At 50.9% G+C, this 15,085-nt stretch overlaps 1 protein-coding gene across 1 annotated transcript in view; it reads right to left on the reverse strand.

Annotated features, from left to right (window-relative positions):
- MROH7 (maestro heat like repeat family member 7) overlaps positions 1 to 15,085 on the reverse strand; it is a 55,519-nt gene that overhangs the window by 20,551 nt on the left and 19,883 nt on the right. The window contains exons 4-14 of the mRNA XM_027108422.1: positions 12,582 to 12,655; positions 11,191 to 11,274; positions 10,190 to 10,269; positions 9,745 to 9,874; positions 7,432 to 7,527; positions 6,810 to 6,914; positions 6,463 to 6,598; positions 3,797 to 3,909; positions 3,213 to 3,389; positions 2,673 to 2,827; positions 382 to 520 (exon numbers count right to left, since the gene is read on the reverse strand). Coding sequence (XP_026964223.1) covers positions 382 to 520; positions 2,673 to 2,827; positions 3,213 to 3,389; positions 3,797 to 3,909; positions 6,463 to 6,598; positions 6,810 to 6,914; positions 7,432 to 7,527; positions 9,745 to 9,874; positions 10,190 to 10,269; positions 11,191 to 11,274; positions 12,582 to 12,655 — 1,289 coding nt within the window. The remainder of the gene's footprint in view (positions 1 to 381; positions 521 to 2,672; positions 2,828 to 3,212; positions 3,390 to 3,796; positions 3,910 to 6,462; positions 6,599 to 6,809; positions 6,915 to 7,431; positions 7,528 to 9,744; positions 9,875 to 10,189; positions 10,270 to 11,190; positions 11,275 to 12,581; positions 12,656 to 15,085) is intronic.

The following is a 15,085-nucleotide window of genomic DNA, read 5'->3' on the forward strand; positions in this document are numbered from 1 at the left end:
TACCTCGTTTAATTTTCCCAACTGCCATATGAGGTGGATATACTATTATTTCCATTTACAGAGGCAGAGAGTGAGCCTCAGGGAGGTGAAGTGACTTGCTCAGGTTACAAAACCTGAGCAAAGCCAACCCTCAGACTAAGGTCTGCGAGTCCCAGGTCATTCTGTGTCCACTATTCCAGGCTGCGGCCGTCACTGTAAGTAACAGTACTATTGTCGTCCAGTGGATCACAAACAAGAGCCCAGAGACAGACTTGCTCAAGGCCACACAGTTAGTTCCTGGAAGAGCAGGGAACTAGAAGATGGGTGTGCAGAACTCAGGCGGAGGGGAGGAGGGCGGAGGATGGGATGGGGCAGTGATGGAGCGGGGTGGGGTGTCCTCACCGCTAGGGGCGCGATGGAGGCCCGGCCCTTCTTGGTGACAGGCTTTTCCTTCAGGCTGGTCAGGAGCAGATCCAGGAGATCTCGGATGTCACAGCTGGGTTTGCGGAGGATCAGCTGCCTCCACATCTCTGCTCCATTGCTGGGGGGTCAAGGGTGGGGATGGTTAGTGGGGACCAGGGCAGTGGGGCACACCCTGCCACCCAATTGTTTGGGGAGGGTGAAGGGAAGGTTCCTTTGAAATGGCATCCATGGACGTACCAGAAAATTTCTGGAATGGACAAGAAAACGCTCCCTAAGAGGCGGGGGGCTGACAATTATCGAAAACCCTACGACTCAGGTACTTACTTTACCAGGTGCTTTGCATACAATTTATTACTTCAGCAAATATTGAGCATCTGCTGTCTGCCAGCAGACGTGAGCAAGATAGTCAAGATACTCAAGGTCACTGAATTCTTACACTGACCCTCAAGGTGGGCTATTATTCTAATTTTACAGATGTGGAGTTAAGGCTCAGAGAGGTGAAATCACCGGTCCAAGACTACACGGCTAATGAGCTAGAGACCAGAAGTGACCAGGCCTGATGACTCCAAAGCCTGTGCCTGTTCTTCTATGCCAAGGAACCCTTTGGGGCCTAGATCTTGCATTTGTCACATAATGTCAAGGAGGGCCCACTCCTGTCCCTTAGAAGGCAGTATACCAGGCAGGGGATAGCATCTGGGCCAGCAGGCACAGCCTGTAGGCACTCCTATCGTGGGGAGGTGAAAATGCTGACAGGGCCAGTGCACTAAAGGGTTAACAAAACCCTTTCCCCCTTCTGCTTAAGATTTGAACCTTCCATTAACTTTCCAGCTCTGTTCCCCTGGAAACCTGATAAAGATAGTATGTCAACTATGTTGCTAGGCAACATTGCTTATGGTAAAAATGACCCAACTGGTAAATTGCATCTGGGCTGGAGGAACTATAAATTAACTAGAAGGACCATTGGGGACGCTGTGGCATTGGGCTTCTCAGGGTACAGTGACTCTTGTGACTGGGCTTGTCCCTGTGGGGATCCTGGAAGCAAAGTCTAGACAGTTATTGTAAGAGACACTAGTTCTTTTGAAGCCTGAGCCACTTAAGCCAGGGCAGCACCTACACCTTTCACCTGGGAGGACCAAGGCCAATACTAGATTGAGGAAAGTGAGGCATCCAGGGCACAACATTTAAGGAGGTCCTCCAATCAGGCAAGCACAGGAGTGGCAATTGAGAGCGAGGCCTCCTTAAATTTTGTCCCAGCTCTGTCTGGCCTGCTACACAGGCTGCTGTAAGGACTCTGCCCTGTCCTATATCCTGAGTAACTGAGGTCAGGTATGGCCCTGGCAGTCTTGAGTCTGAATGTTTAGTGGCTCCAAGAAGAAAACTCCCTGGTTTCCAGTGAAGCCAGAAAGGGTTAAATTCTTCCAGGTGGGAGATGGGAGTGTGTCACCCCTGCACTGATCTTGGTTTCTATGAATGACACCAGCTCTCCTGGTTAGAAGCGCACCTCACTTGCACAGTTCTGCATAATTCTTTTCCATTCACTCTCAACCAACTACCTTAAGATGTGGATCACACGCTTCTGCCTTGTTTTCATTCAAAGGTGTGGGAGCGTTTCCTGAGCTGGGAGACTGGAGCAGCCAGATTTGTCTCCCCTGCTCACGAGCTCACCACCATCTGGCCACAGTCCCCTCTGCCCATCAGACCAGAGGTCCCTGAAGGCTGACAGCATGGAGCACAGGGCAGGCACTCAGCACGACCGGCTGCATTACTTGTCATGACCACCCATTTGGGGTGAGAATGGGGGGATTATTTCTTCCTTTTGCATCTGGGGGAAAACTCAAGCCCAGAGAGGGCAAGCAGGCTACTCAAGACCACAGAGCGTCTGGAGGCAGAATCAGGACCAACACTCAGTGCTACTTTTATGGCATCATTGAAGCGCTCTGGGCTTGGAGTTGGTCAGATGCGAGTTTAGGTCCTCATTCTGTTGCTTGTTCGGTAGGTGCCTAGGGCTAGAAAACTTCCCATGAGCCTCAGTTTCCTTATCTATAGAATGGGGTTGTTACACTTGTGAGAAAACATACAAATGTGCAGCACAGACACCTGGCAGTGCTCAGGAAGGACTCGACGGTTGTCATAAGCATCATAGATCATAGAAGAGGGACCACCTGGGAGGGCGAGGGGCTCCTCTGGTAGAAGAAGGGATTCCCAGCCCGGGAACAGGGCTATATCAACCCTCTGAAGTGTAGTGGCTGGAAGCCCCCCTCACTTGGTACCTGTCCAGTGGGAGGGGACACACGAGCAGGGCCACGACGACCTCGGTCATGAAGGAGCTGGCCAGGAGAGAGACGGGCAGCAGGGCCACCTCTCGGGCCCGTGGCTTCTGAATGTGGCTCAGGTGCACATAGATACCCTGCATGATTTCTGGAATCTGGGGTACAGCCAGGGTGACCAGGAGCAGGCAGAGGGCCAAATGGAGAAGCCAACGGGGTGATGGGGGAGCAGGGAGACAGGAGGAGGAAGGAAGGGGGTGACAGGGTGTGGGGAGAGAGAGGGGAGAGGAGGGCGCAGAGGGAAGAAAAGGGGAGACGGGCAGACAGAGCAGCCGCCCCTTCCCTGGGAGACAGCTTGTCTTTGCTGCCCTCCCGCACCCCACACTTGATAGTTGAGCTGTCTTGGGGGCCAATAAGGGAGTTCTTTCTCACCTGCAAGTTGGCAGCATCTGGAACTCAGCCACCACCAGCCCTGCCCTGCCTGAGGGATGAGTGGGCCCTGTGGGGTTTCCCAGCCCAGCCCCTGCCCCCCGGGAGCCTTACCACCTCCAGTGCCCTGTGTCGGTACCGCTCCAGCACCGAGCTGAGTGTGACCTCCGAGGCCAGCTGCATCATTTCCCCCGAGTCCTTGCCCCAAGCCTCTGAGCCACCTTTCAGCCCTTCCAGGGCTGCTAGCAGCAGGTCCTTTACCTGTTGGGGCCCCAGGAAGTCTCCAAATTCCTGAAACAAAGGCATAGAGATCTTGACACACATGGGCAGACCCAGAGCGAGCTGTACATGGATGCCCTAACACCACCAGACATATGCAGAGGTCAGCAGGGGGGCATATACTCAGTGAATCCGTGAGTGTCAAACACTTTGAGGAGGAGCTCCAAAAGAAGGGGTGACATGGCCCCTGCCCCCAGAGCTGGTGACACGGCCCACGCACTGTGGCGCAGACCAGAGGGGTTGGGAGCCCACAGGATGGGCCTGTGTGGTCAAGGAAAGCATGTAAAGGAATGTAAAGGGAATTGAGCCTGGAAGGATGGAAGGGGAGGAGGAAGCACTGGGGCAGGCTGGTACGGCCCCTCCTCCCTTGTCCCCATCACCCCAGGAAGGCCCAGGGCTGTTGGGGAGCAGGTGGTCACCGCGATAACACGCAGAATGTTCTGGCACGGGCTGACAGGGTTGTAGGGGCCCAGGAAATGCTTGTTGCTCTCATACAGCTCCTTCTTATCGGTCTCTTCCTTATCTCTGGCTCCTGCAAGCAAAGAACCTTTTCAGTGAGGCCTGACCACCTATTTTGTCTTTTAACTTTTTGTTAAACGTAGATGTAGGATGTGCCTAAATCATAGGCGACCCGCGGGGTCAGTTTTCACGGTGAGCATGTCCTTGTAGCGGGCACCCAGGTCAAGAAACAGAACACGGTCAGCACCCCAGAAGACCCTCCGGTGCCCCCATTTCAGTCCACTATCCTCCTCCCCTACTCAGGGTAACCACTATTCTGACTTCTAAACCCGCAGATTCGATCTCCTTGCTGTTGGACTTTATATAAATGCACTCATACTGTATGTTGTCCTTCGTGTCTGGCTTTCACTCAGCCTTATGTGGGTGAGATTCATCCACCCTGCTGCAAGTCGCATGGGTTCACTCACTCCCAGCGCTGTATAATTTTCCATGGTATGAATATACTACAATTTATTGATCTGTCCTACTTCTGATGGACATTTGGGTTGTTTCCAGCTATTATGCATAGTGCTCACCTGAATGTTCTAACACGTCTAGTCCATGCCTTTTGGTGACTATAGGTACACATTTGTAGGCACATAGCTGGGATTGGAAGTGTCCTAAGGTGGGTATGGGTTCAGCTTCAGGGGATATTGCCAAACAGTTTTCCACAGTGGGGACCAAGTATGCCCCCACCAGCAGTGTGTGAGAGTTCCAGTGGCTTCACATCTCACCAGTGAATTTGTCTGTTCCGTTTTTGCCATTCTGGTGTGTGTGTGGCAACACCTCTATTAAATTGCAATTCCCTTACCCCTGGTGTTCCCAATCCCCCTTTTCTGTTTTCTTCTTTTTTCTGTAATACTAATCATCACTTGACTTACAATAGGTGTTACTTGTTTTTTTGTTCATTGTCTCCTGACAACAAGAAGATAAGCTCAACAGGAGGATTATTGAATTAATCTTTTTTCTTCTGTGTCCCGAGTGCCTAGAATAGTACCTGCAGGTGTGGGCTCCTTATTTTCTGCTGAAGGAAACACAGTTCAGGAATATTTCCTGAGCCTAACTGTGGCCTGGAGTGGGTCCTACCTGGATCCCCCAGGGTGTGCGAGACACAGGCATGAGAGAGGGCCATTGAGGCAGAATAACATATGGACTAAGTAGGCAGGTTGTTTGTGAAAGGAAGGAGATTGAGACCTGGAATCAGGCAGACCCAGATTCAAATCCTAGCTTTGCTGCTTCCTACAGTCAGGGGCCCTGGATAAACCATTTCACTCCTTGAGAATCTAACAGGGTGGGTTTGTCTTAGGGTCACCAGATAAAATACAAAATACCCAGTAAATGTGAATTTCAGATAAACAATTTTTAGTGAAAGTATGTCTCAACTATACCAAAAGGTATTTACCTTTTATCTGAAATTCAGATTTAGCTGGGTGTCCTATATTTTTATTTGCTAAATCTGGCAATACTAATTTGGTGTATACTATTCCTGTCCCTAAGACTGATCGTTAACATGGCTTATATCACCTTCATCTATCACTCAGGAGGTCTGAGTGGTTCCTGGGCAGCAGGGGAAATCTCCTAGGTGCTAAATCTTTGCCCCAAATGCTAAAGAACAAGAAGAGCAGGGACACCAGCCATATCCCCAAAGGTTGAAACTAATAAGATGATCCTTGTAGGGATGGGGAAAAAGGAAACTCTATTTGGCAAGTACCTATAATGTGTGGAATGAGCTGGTCTTTTTACATCTATGATCTCATTTAATCTTCCAAAAAGCTTGTGAGTTATGTCCTATTGTGTCCTTTTTTACAAATGAGGAAATCTAGGCCTTGACAAGAAAAATACTTGCCTAAGGTCACACAGCTAGGAAGGGCCAGAGCTAGGTCTTGTACCCAGGTCACGCTGCCTCCAGAGCCAGGGAAGTTTGAACCATGTGCCAAGGTTCCTTGGTCTGGAGCAGAGTTGGGACTCTGGAGAAAGGAAGGAGGCAAGTAACAGTTGATACTGCACACCTCTAGGTGCAGTCCCAGCTGGGTTCCTGTGGCAGCCCATACCATATCACGAGCTCCCTGCAGCTGAATCCAGAGATATACTCCCACGTACAGGTTTTAGCCACTCCAGATTCCAAGATAGGACCTGCTCTTTGTTCATTCATCCAATAAATATTCACTGAGCACCCACCATGTTCCAGGCCCAGGGCTAGATCTTGGGAATACAGTGGTGAACAAGACAGACTCAAATGAACTTATAGTCTAGTTGGGGAAGACAGACCAAAACCCAGCACACTGGGGCTATTATGCCTGGGTGTACATGGTGGCATGGGAATGTGAAAACGAGAGTCACACATTAAACTTGGAAGAATGAGGAGACGCTTACATAGAAGCATTGCTTAAGTCAAAACGGGTTTGTTTGTCACCTCTGTCTCCTAGTTCTGTGGGGACTAAGGCTTCACACTGATTTCCAGACCCCATTGGACTCTGTGTTGGTCTCTTCCATATCCCCCCAGTGCCTTGTTGCCATGGCTCCATTCAATTCCTAGGCTGAGTACCTGCTCAAAAGCCTTGTATTAGAGGCACTCCAAAGGGCTTACGTTTTTGAAGCTCCAAGATGGTGTAGAGGATGGTGATGCCGTCCAGAGCCTCCCGGCCAATCTCCTCATCGGGATCCCCGACGCGAATGACGAGCCTCCCCAGCAGAAGCCCCAGTGCCGGGAACCCCGAGGACATCTGTTTGTGTCATAATCTTAGGGATTGAGACTTATAGGTTCAATAAGGCTAGACCACAAATGGTGCACTGAGCTAGATGGTCTGGCCCTGAGAGCTGAGCCCCCTGAGGATGGGGGGACCACCTGGGAATCTCTGGGTGCATGCACAGGCTCCCTCAGAGCTGGGAAGATTCTCCCTAGGAGTGCCCCTCCTCCCTCCCAGGGCCACTCACAAAGAAAGGCAGGGTCCGAAGCATGTGGTTCAACACAGAGACATTGCTTTTCACAGCCCGTGCTCTCTCATGGGCCTTCCCAGAGTTCATCCAGGGCCCCAGAGGCTGTGGGGAAAAGGGCAAGGCTCAGAGCTACAAGCTGGATGCCAGCGTCTACTGCCTGGACGGGCAGGCCAGCCTTCACCCATCATCAGGAAGCTTCTGCTGTCAGCAGGGAGACAGCATAAAGACAACCCGCTGTAGCCCTCCTCCTTTTCTTAGCGCATGGGGAGACATGGGGTCCAGAAGCTGAGGACAGGACAGGGAGACCAGAGGGAGGACAATGGTCAGTGAGGAGAGAGATGAAAGGTGGAGAGTCTTGAGGATAGGACAGAGAGACAGGAACAAGAATTTGGAAAGCAAGGATATGGGGACAGCTGTAGCAGGAATATGGGGGATAGGGAGAGAGTGAAGGGGCAGGAGTTTGGGACGTAGCCTGTGAGAGGGGCAGGGAAGCAGAGACCTGGCACAAGATGACGTCCTGAAGTCAAATCACTCTTTCTGGGTCCAGCCCCCCACCCCCAGATCTCCCGAGTCAATTCTCCATTCTCCTCCGCCTTTGCTCTCCTCCTGGCCTCTGTACCTCCAAGATGCTCTTCAGCCCAGCAGGAGTGGGGTCCTCAACAAAGAGGGCATTGAGAAGTGTCTGCAGGGCATCCAAGGTCTGACGGTAAAGTGTCTGTGGACAGGAGGAGGACCAAGCCACTAGGGAACCTCTGGAGCAGACCCCAGCCCCAGGCGACCCCCGGTGTGGGTCAGGGGAAGAAGGGGCACTCGGACTCAGGAGAGCTGCTTTCTTGTCCCGCCTCTGAGACTAACCTTGGTGTGTGATATTGGACAGATTACTTTCCCTCCACGGGTTACAGTTTCCTTATCAACAAATTGGTAATTATTATCTCTGCCCTTCTTAGCTTACAAGGGGAGGAATCAGAGGCCCCGCATTTACTGAAAATCTACCACGGGCCAGGTGCCTGCTTCGTGATTTGCACAACCGTATCATTTTATCCTCAAAGTGTTTTTCTCATTCTACCAATAAGGAGACACTTGTCCAAGGTCACAGAACAAGGAAGTTTCGGTTTGTGAGGAGCATGAGAAGATGGGTGGGAAAAAGCTCTGGAACCGTGAGAGCGAGATCAACAGACGACCAGCGTGGCTTATATCACTGTCTCTGGGGAAGCGTTCTGATTCTTTTTTATATTACTACTCCTAGATCCAAATAGATTTTCGAAGTTGCCCCTTCCAGGAGCCACCTCTCTTCTGCCCGGTTGTTTCTTCCTTCCTCAGCCACGCCACAGTCCTGAAATTATCTTAGGAGGGTGCAAGCATTACACACACACAAGGCTGAGCAGTGTTCTGAGACCCGCCCTCCCCTGCCTCCCCTCTTCCCACCGCTCTCCCCATCTACCTTCCAGGTTGTCTCTGTCCAGGCTTCCTGAGTCTGTGCACACCAGGCTTACACCACCACCACCAAGCAGGCCTCGTTCACCGACCGCCTCCTCCTTCCCTCCCATCTGTGGCCCATCACTGTGCAGCACTGCTCTTTTCGCACCCGGCATGGGGTCCTCCCCCCTCTCCTTTGAGTCTTCTCTCAAGTGCACCACCTCCGGGACTCAGAACCTTCACGCTGGGGCTGGTCTGGCCCCCAGGGCTCTCTCACCTCACCCTCTGGGCTCCAGCCACACTGCCTCCTCATTGTCCTTGGTCACCATGTTCTCTCTGTCCTCAGGCTGCTCCCTCTGCCTGGCACACTCTTCCTTCTGCCATCCCCTTCAACTAGTTAGCTCTTCTGTAACCTCTCACCTCCAGCACCATGAGCCCTGACCCCCAACACACTCAGGCTCCGCCAGTTCCAGGCTCTTCATGGTCTTCATAGCATCAAGTACTTCTCGCTTGCAACATGTACCACTGTTGTAATTTTGCATTTATTTGTATGATACTTTGATAATCTGCCCTCAGCCCTACTGCATCCTTCCCTTGTACTTCTGGATTAGGCATCAGTTAATATTTGCTGAATGAAAGGATGCATACCTGTGCCTCACCCAGAGCTGAAATCCCTCTCCCTAACCTCCCCCACTGACCCCATCCTACATGAAGTGTCGCCTCTGATCACTCCTCCTGGGACTATCCTGCAGGGGTTTGAAGATGCCATGGGAGCCCCTTGAGGTTCCACTTCCAGGCCTCAGCCCCAACTCGCCCAGTCCTCAGGCCTTTTCCTCTCACTTCTGGCCATCTCCTGAGGCCATGCCAACATCTGCCCACATCCCTCTCACGGGGCAGAGCCCAAAGTGGACAGTGCTTCAAATGAGGGATTCTTTATTCTGCAGATTCATACATTCACCAAATGTTTATCGAGTGCCTACTCAGGCCAGGAGAGGGGAGGTGAACTGCCCAAGCTACTTGAGGAGCAGTGTGAACATCAAATCTACCTCCCAGGGGACTTCCCTGGTGGCGCAATGGATAAGAATCCGCCTGCCAATGCAGGGGACACAGGTTCGAGCGTTGGTCCGGAAAGATCCCACATGCCGCGGGGCAACTCAGTCGGTGCACCACAACTACTGAGCCTGAGCTCTAGAGCCCGCGAGCCACAACTACTGAGCCCACGTGCCACAACTACAGAAGCCTGCACACCTAGAGCCCGTGCTCCACAACAAAAGAAGCCACCGCAATGAGAAGCCCGCGCACTGCAATGAAGAGTAGCCCCGCTCGCTGCCTCTAGAGAAAGCCTGTGTGCAGCAACGAAGACCCAGTGCAACCAAAAATAAATAAGTAAAATTAAAAAAAAAAAAAAATCTACCTCCCAGAACACCTTCCTTTCCCTGCTGGGAGTCCAGGAACGTGCCTCGCTCTGAGGATGCCAGGCAGCCCCGAGGCCCCACTGGGGAGGGCCCTGCCTCACCTGTATGGCCTCAGCCCTGTCCTTGTCTCTCTCCTGCACGGCCTGCACGGAGGGCAGGGAGAACACACTCTTCATGCACGTGTTCACCAGCTCCGACCGTTGCTGCACGCCCAGGACAAGCCGGGAATGACTGAGGAAGAGACAGAAAGCAAGGGCATGGGGCGAGGCGGGGTGTGGGGTGGGGAGCCTGGGGCTGGAGGCAGGAAGCGAAGGATGCAGGGCTGGCATGAGAGCTGAGATTCAGATCTACAAAAGCGCGAGATGAGGAGGGTAGGAGGAGGGAAGTGGGGTGCAGGGCAGACAGCCCCAGCAGGCGCTGGGCAAAGGGAAAGGAAAAGGCCCAGGACTGGGCTGGGGTCCCGCACAGCAGAGTGGCCCCAGAAGATACAGGCGGAGTCCGTGGGGAGGGAATGGGGAGGGGGTTCGGGGAAGGGGCTGTGGTCACCTCAGCTGGGTCAGGGTCTCCATGACTTGCTGGCGGACGGAGCTCAAGAGAGAATCCAGCGGCTCCTCCTGGATCTGCTTCTGGACAGGGGACCATGGAGGAGTCAATGAGGGCACAGGCCACCGCAGACCACCAGGGCCGAGGCCACTCCTCCTCGCGGAGCAGGCCGTGGCAGCCCCTCGGCGTGGGCAGCCTCCACAGCCTGCCTGGCCTCCAGTGGGGGGAGCCAGCTGACTGCTCAAGCCCTGTCCAGAGCCCTCAGGTCAAGGCCACCAAAAGCATGACAAGCCCTAGATTGCTGCGCGCCCCCCATGTAGGGCTCCGGAAGAACTGTTTCAGCAGCCCCACGGTGGGGAAGTATACCTAAACCGTGGACCGACCCAATGCAGAAAACACCACGCATGGCCCTCGAAAGTGGTCCGGTTGAATTCCTTTAAAATGTCCTTCTAATTCCTCACATTTGATCTAGCACCAACGACCTATAGGTGCTCAATTAACATTAATTAAATGCAAGTATCAAAGGCAAGGATTTTTTCTCTCTTTGTAGCTAAATATAATTCTGGAAACTTCAGTGGTTATCCCAGCACAAACATTCTGGTGGTTAACTGAGAAGTGACTGTATTTAGCAAAGAGAAAAGGAACGTTCCTTCACAGGTTCCCCATCAGAAGGAATTTTGGGGGAAATAACGTATAAAATACTAACGACGGCTCCCAGGTGCCTAAGGCTTTACAGTGAACTAATCTTTGGGTTCTGTCCTCCCAACAAGCCAAGGACACAGGTTTTATCACAGTCATTTGTGAGGTATTAAGAGCGAGGCTCCGAGAGGGGAAGTGACTTGGCTGAGCTCCCCCAGGGTAGGTGGGGGGCAGTTAGAGGTGGAGCCGAGACTCAAGCCCCAGTGTCTGTGCCTCGACTGTCCTCTGCCCATCACACCCCACTCCAGCCTCATCAGTGGGTGGACTCGGGACATCCGCCCCCTCCCCACCCGGATGTCACAGACCGCAAGTTGCTCGCGCACCGTCATCTTCTCTTCTTCCACGTCCAGCACATCCTGGCTCTTCTGGAGGCTGAGGGCATTCTCGACCTCGGGGGCAGCAGAGGGCAAAGCCGCAGGGTGAGAGCCACACTGAACCCAGCCCTCAGGGGCTGTCCCTTCACCCCCCTTAGCCACCTGCCACCTGCAGGCAAGCCGGCCTGCTCCTCCCCAGCTGCCAGCCCCCAGTGTCAGCTCAAGACAAGTGAGAAACCACAGGGGAACTTGAGGGGGCTGAAGACTTGAGAAGATTGTGGTGGCAGCGGGGAGGTTGGGGATAATCCCTGTAGGCTAGCATTTGGGGGAGGACCAGATATCAGGGACTGCAAAGCATTCTCTCCTCTCCAAGCAAGGGAGAAGAGGCAGGAGCCAATGGGACAGAAAGGGTCCCAGCACCTCAAGCTGAAATGCCATCGTAATTGAAAAGAGCCTTCTAATATCTACCCTTCTTAAGGGCACACACTAGTCGGATTAAGGCATTCTGCAACCTGAGAGAGGGAAAACATTAACCAACGTCTAATTAACCTATTAGTTCTCATTATCATTATTAAGGCAGAAGAAGAAAGAAACATGAAACAGATAAAATATATAGTAAAGAAAGCAAAACAAGAAAATCTAATGGACAGTGTGGTGGGTCAAAGATGTCACAACCTCTTTCCCACCCCTCCCTTCAAGAGAACAGGTTGCACGGCCTGGCGTGGGTAGACCCCCTGCCTCCAGACTCTGTCCACCAACCAGGCTCACCCACACCCCGTGTGTCACACTCACGTCCACCAGCCTGTCCAGTCTTCCCCTACTGGCCCTCACCAAGGCCTGTAGATGCTGGCTTTCTCTGGCCTCCAGAGGCCTGCTGCATGGCTAAGACCTGGGTTGGGCTTGTGTCCTGAAAAAGGTCATATCTAGCTTTTCTCCCCTCCCCACCCCCTTTTTTTTAATTTGGCCATGCCACACAGCTTGCAGGATCTTACTCCTCCGACCAGGGATCGAACCCTAGTCCTAACCACTGGACCACCAGGGAATTCCCTTTTCTTCCGCTTTTAGGAACCCTCTCACAATTCATTCCATGGTTTAAAAAACTGTTATCGAGCACCTAGGATATGCCAGGCACTGCTCTAGATGCTAGGAATGCAGCTGGGAATAAGACAAACAAAAATCCCTGATTTATGGAGGATGCATCCCAGTGCGAGAGAATAACAAGAAACAAGATAAACTTATAAAGCCTGCTGTGCTTCAGATGATGATGAGTACCAAGGAGGAGAGAAGAGCCAGGCAGAGAAACAAGGAATGCTGGGGGTGGGGTGGGCGCAGGGGGAGAGGGTGTCCCAGAAAAGTCAGGTGGGTGTTAGCAGGAAGCATACCAGAGCTACTTTGCTGCCATCCTCTCTCTGCCCTGGCACCTTCACCAGACATGAGGCTACTTCATCGAAGGCTCCTGCGGGTCATAGTTCCATTGAGGAGAGGAGAGGAGAGGGTAAAGATATGGTGTAGCAGAGTCCCTTCCCACCTCCCCCACTGGGCCCCTCCAATCCTTACTCCGCCGGCAGCCAGACTGAGCTCCCATCCCTAAAAGCCTTCAGGGGCCCCATTTCACCCAGCATAAAGCAAGCATCCTCGTTAGTGCCTTCAAGGCCCTGCCAGGTCAGTCTCCCCTGCCCACCTCCCCAGCCTCACCTCCCCCTGCTCTCCCCTCGCTCACCATGTGCCCACCACACTGGCCTCCTTCCAGGCCCAGCAAGCTTCCCCCTCAGGGCCTTTGCACAGGTAGTTTCTTCTACCTGGGCCGCTCCGCTGCCACACCTCCTTGCCCAGGTAGAGCCCCACACTTCAGGTCTTTGCTTGCCTGCCACTCCTCAAAGAAGCCTCCCCTGACCTTCAGGCTAATGAAAGGCCCACTGTGATCCTCTTGTGCACCATCCTATTCTCTTCTTTCAGTTGTTATCACAATCTATAGTTAAACTCTTATTTGTTATAGCAGATACATGTTATTTTGTCAGCCCCAAAGTTCCTCATCTTTCTTCTGGTGAAAAAGCCTCTGTCTTCCATGTAGGCTACTCATTCCATATAGCTAGGTGAAGCTGCAAATCACACCCATCATCCCTCTTCAGATAAGGGTGGGCTTTACACCTGAAACTAATATAATATTGTCAATAAACAAACAAATGAATAAAGGTGGGCCTGGAACCCACGCTTGGCCAGTAAGAGAGTCCTGTGCCCCCAGACACAGTGATTGGTCCAGCTATGGGCTCTATTGGCTGAGCAGGGCCAATAGAGCCCTTGACTTAAGCGGGGCTGAGGGGAAGCCCAAGGAGAGAGACCCTGGAACTTCAGGGGTAACTTGGCCACCAGAGGCTACCAGAGGATGGAGTCAATAGTGAGAAGCAGAGACACCTCACTAGTAGTGAATAGAGCTAGCACCAAACCTTGGCTTCTAAGTACTAAAGGAACAAGTCTCCTTGGAGAAATGGCTGATTCTAGGACTTGGGCAGAGGAAGTGCAGGATGAGCCTGAGACATCTTGTACCAGAAAACAAGGAAGAGAGCCCAAGGAAGTATGGAAACACGTCAAAGAGACACAAAGCTTGCTCAAAAGGGATTCCTTGGTTAAACTCGGGAAAGTTTGAGTATCACAATAAATGATGGTAGCAACAGATTATGGTCCATCGAGTAAACTAGGAAAACATAAGTCCATACTAATATAAATAAGTAAATAACGAAATTGAAAGTTTGATGAGGAATGGTATATTTACATAGTTTCAAAGTACCTCCTTAATATTTTTACATAATATTTATACATAATATTTACTAAAAAGGGGTAAATAATGACTTTACAGTGGAAAACCTTGGCAGCAACCATTGTACTCAAGTGATCAAAGTGAACATTGCCAGTAATGGAGCAAATCAGAATCATACACCACCAGATAGGATGCAATGAGGAAAACCAAGCATCACGTCTGTGCTATTCCTGCCAAAGATGTATGACATGAATCTGATCGTGAGGACACATCAGATAAACCCCAAAGGAGGCACATCTTATAAAATAGCTGGCCTGTAATCTTCCAGTGTATCAGGCACACGACAGCCAAGGAAAGTCTGAGGGCTGGGGGAAACAAAACAGATGAGACAAAAAAGAACAATGAATGATTCTGACCTGAATCTTTTTTTAATAAAGAACATTACTGGGACAATTGGTGACATTTGAATGGGGCGTGATGATTAGATGGTAGCAGTGTATCAGTATTAATTTCCTGATTCTGATGGTTAACTTTTATCTTTTATTGTAAGAAACACATATTAAAATTCAAGATGGGTAGGATATCATTTGGCAACTTATTATCAAATTATTCAGAAAAAAATGTTATACTGTACTTTCAACTTTTCTGCAAGTTTTTATTGTTTTAATTTTTTTTAAAGAATGAGGGATAAATAGAGGCATTTTCAGACAAAAATGGAAAGAGTCGGCCATCAGCAGAATTCGCTAAAGCAAATTCTAAAGGGAATTAATCCCAGATGGAAGGTCTGAGATGCAACAAGCAAATAAGAAAAAGAGGTTAATATTTTGGTAAATATAAGAACATTAACTACATAAAATAATAATAATGTTTATAGGGTTAAGAAAAAGACAGACTTAATATACATTACCAGGAGAGCATATAAATTGGTGGTGAGGGGGAGATTAAGTGGGGTTAACATGCTTCTAAGTCTTAAACTGTCTGGGAGGAAGATAAATGCATTGATTAGTTGGACTTTGTGATAAATTAAATACGCACATTGTAACTTCTAGAGAATCACTAAAAGACTTAAAACAGTAACTTCCCCACAAGTAACAGAGAAAAGAGGGAGGAAGAAACAACCCCAAAACCAAA

The sequence above is a fragment of the Aethalodelphis obliquidens genome, unplaced genomic scaffold (genome assembly GCF_003676395.1).
Source record: "Aethalodelphis obliquidens isolate GAN/ISIS:26980383/991018 unplaced genomic scaffold, ASM367639v1 scaffold9, whole genome shotgun sequence".
Taxonomy (NCBI): domain Eukaryota; kingdom Metazoa; phylum Chordata; class Mammalia; order Artiodactyla; family Delphinidae; genus Aethalodelphis; species Aethalodelphis obliquidens.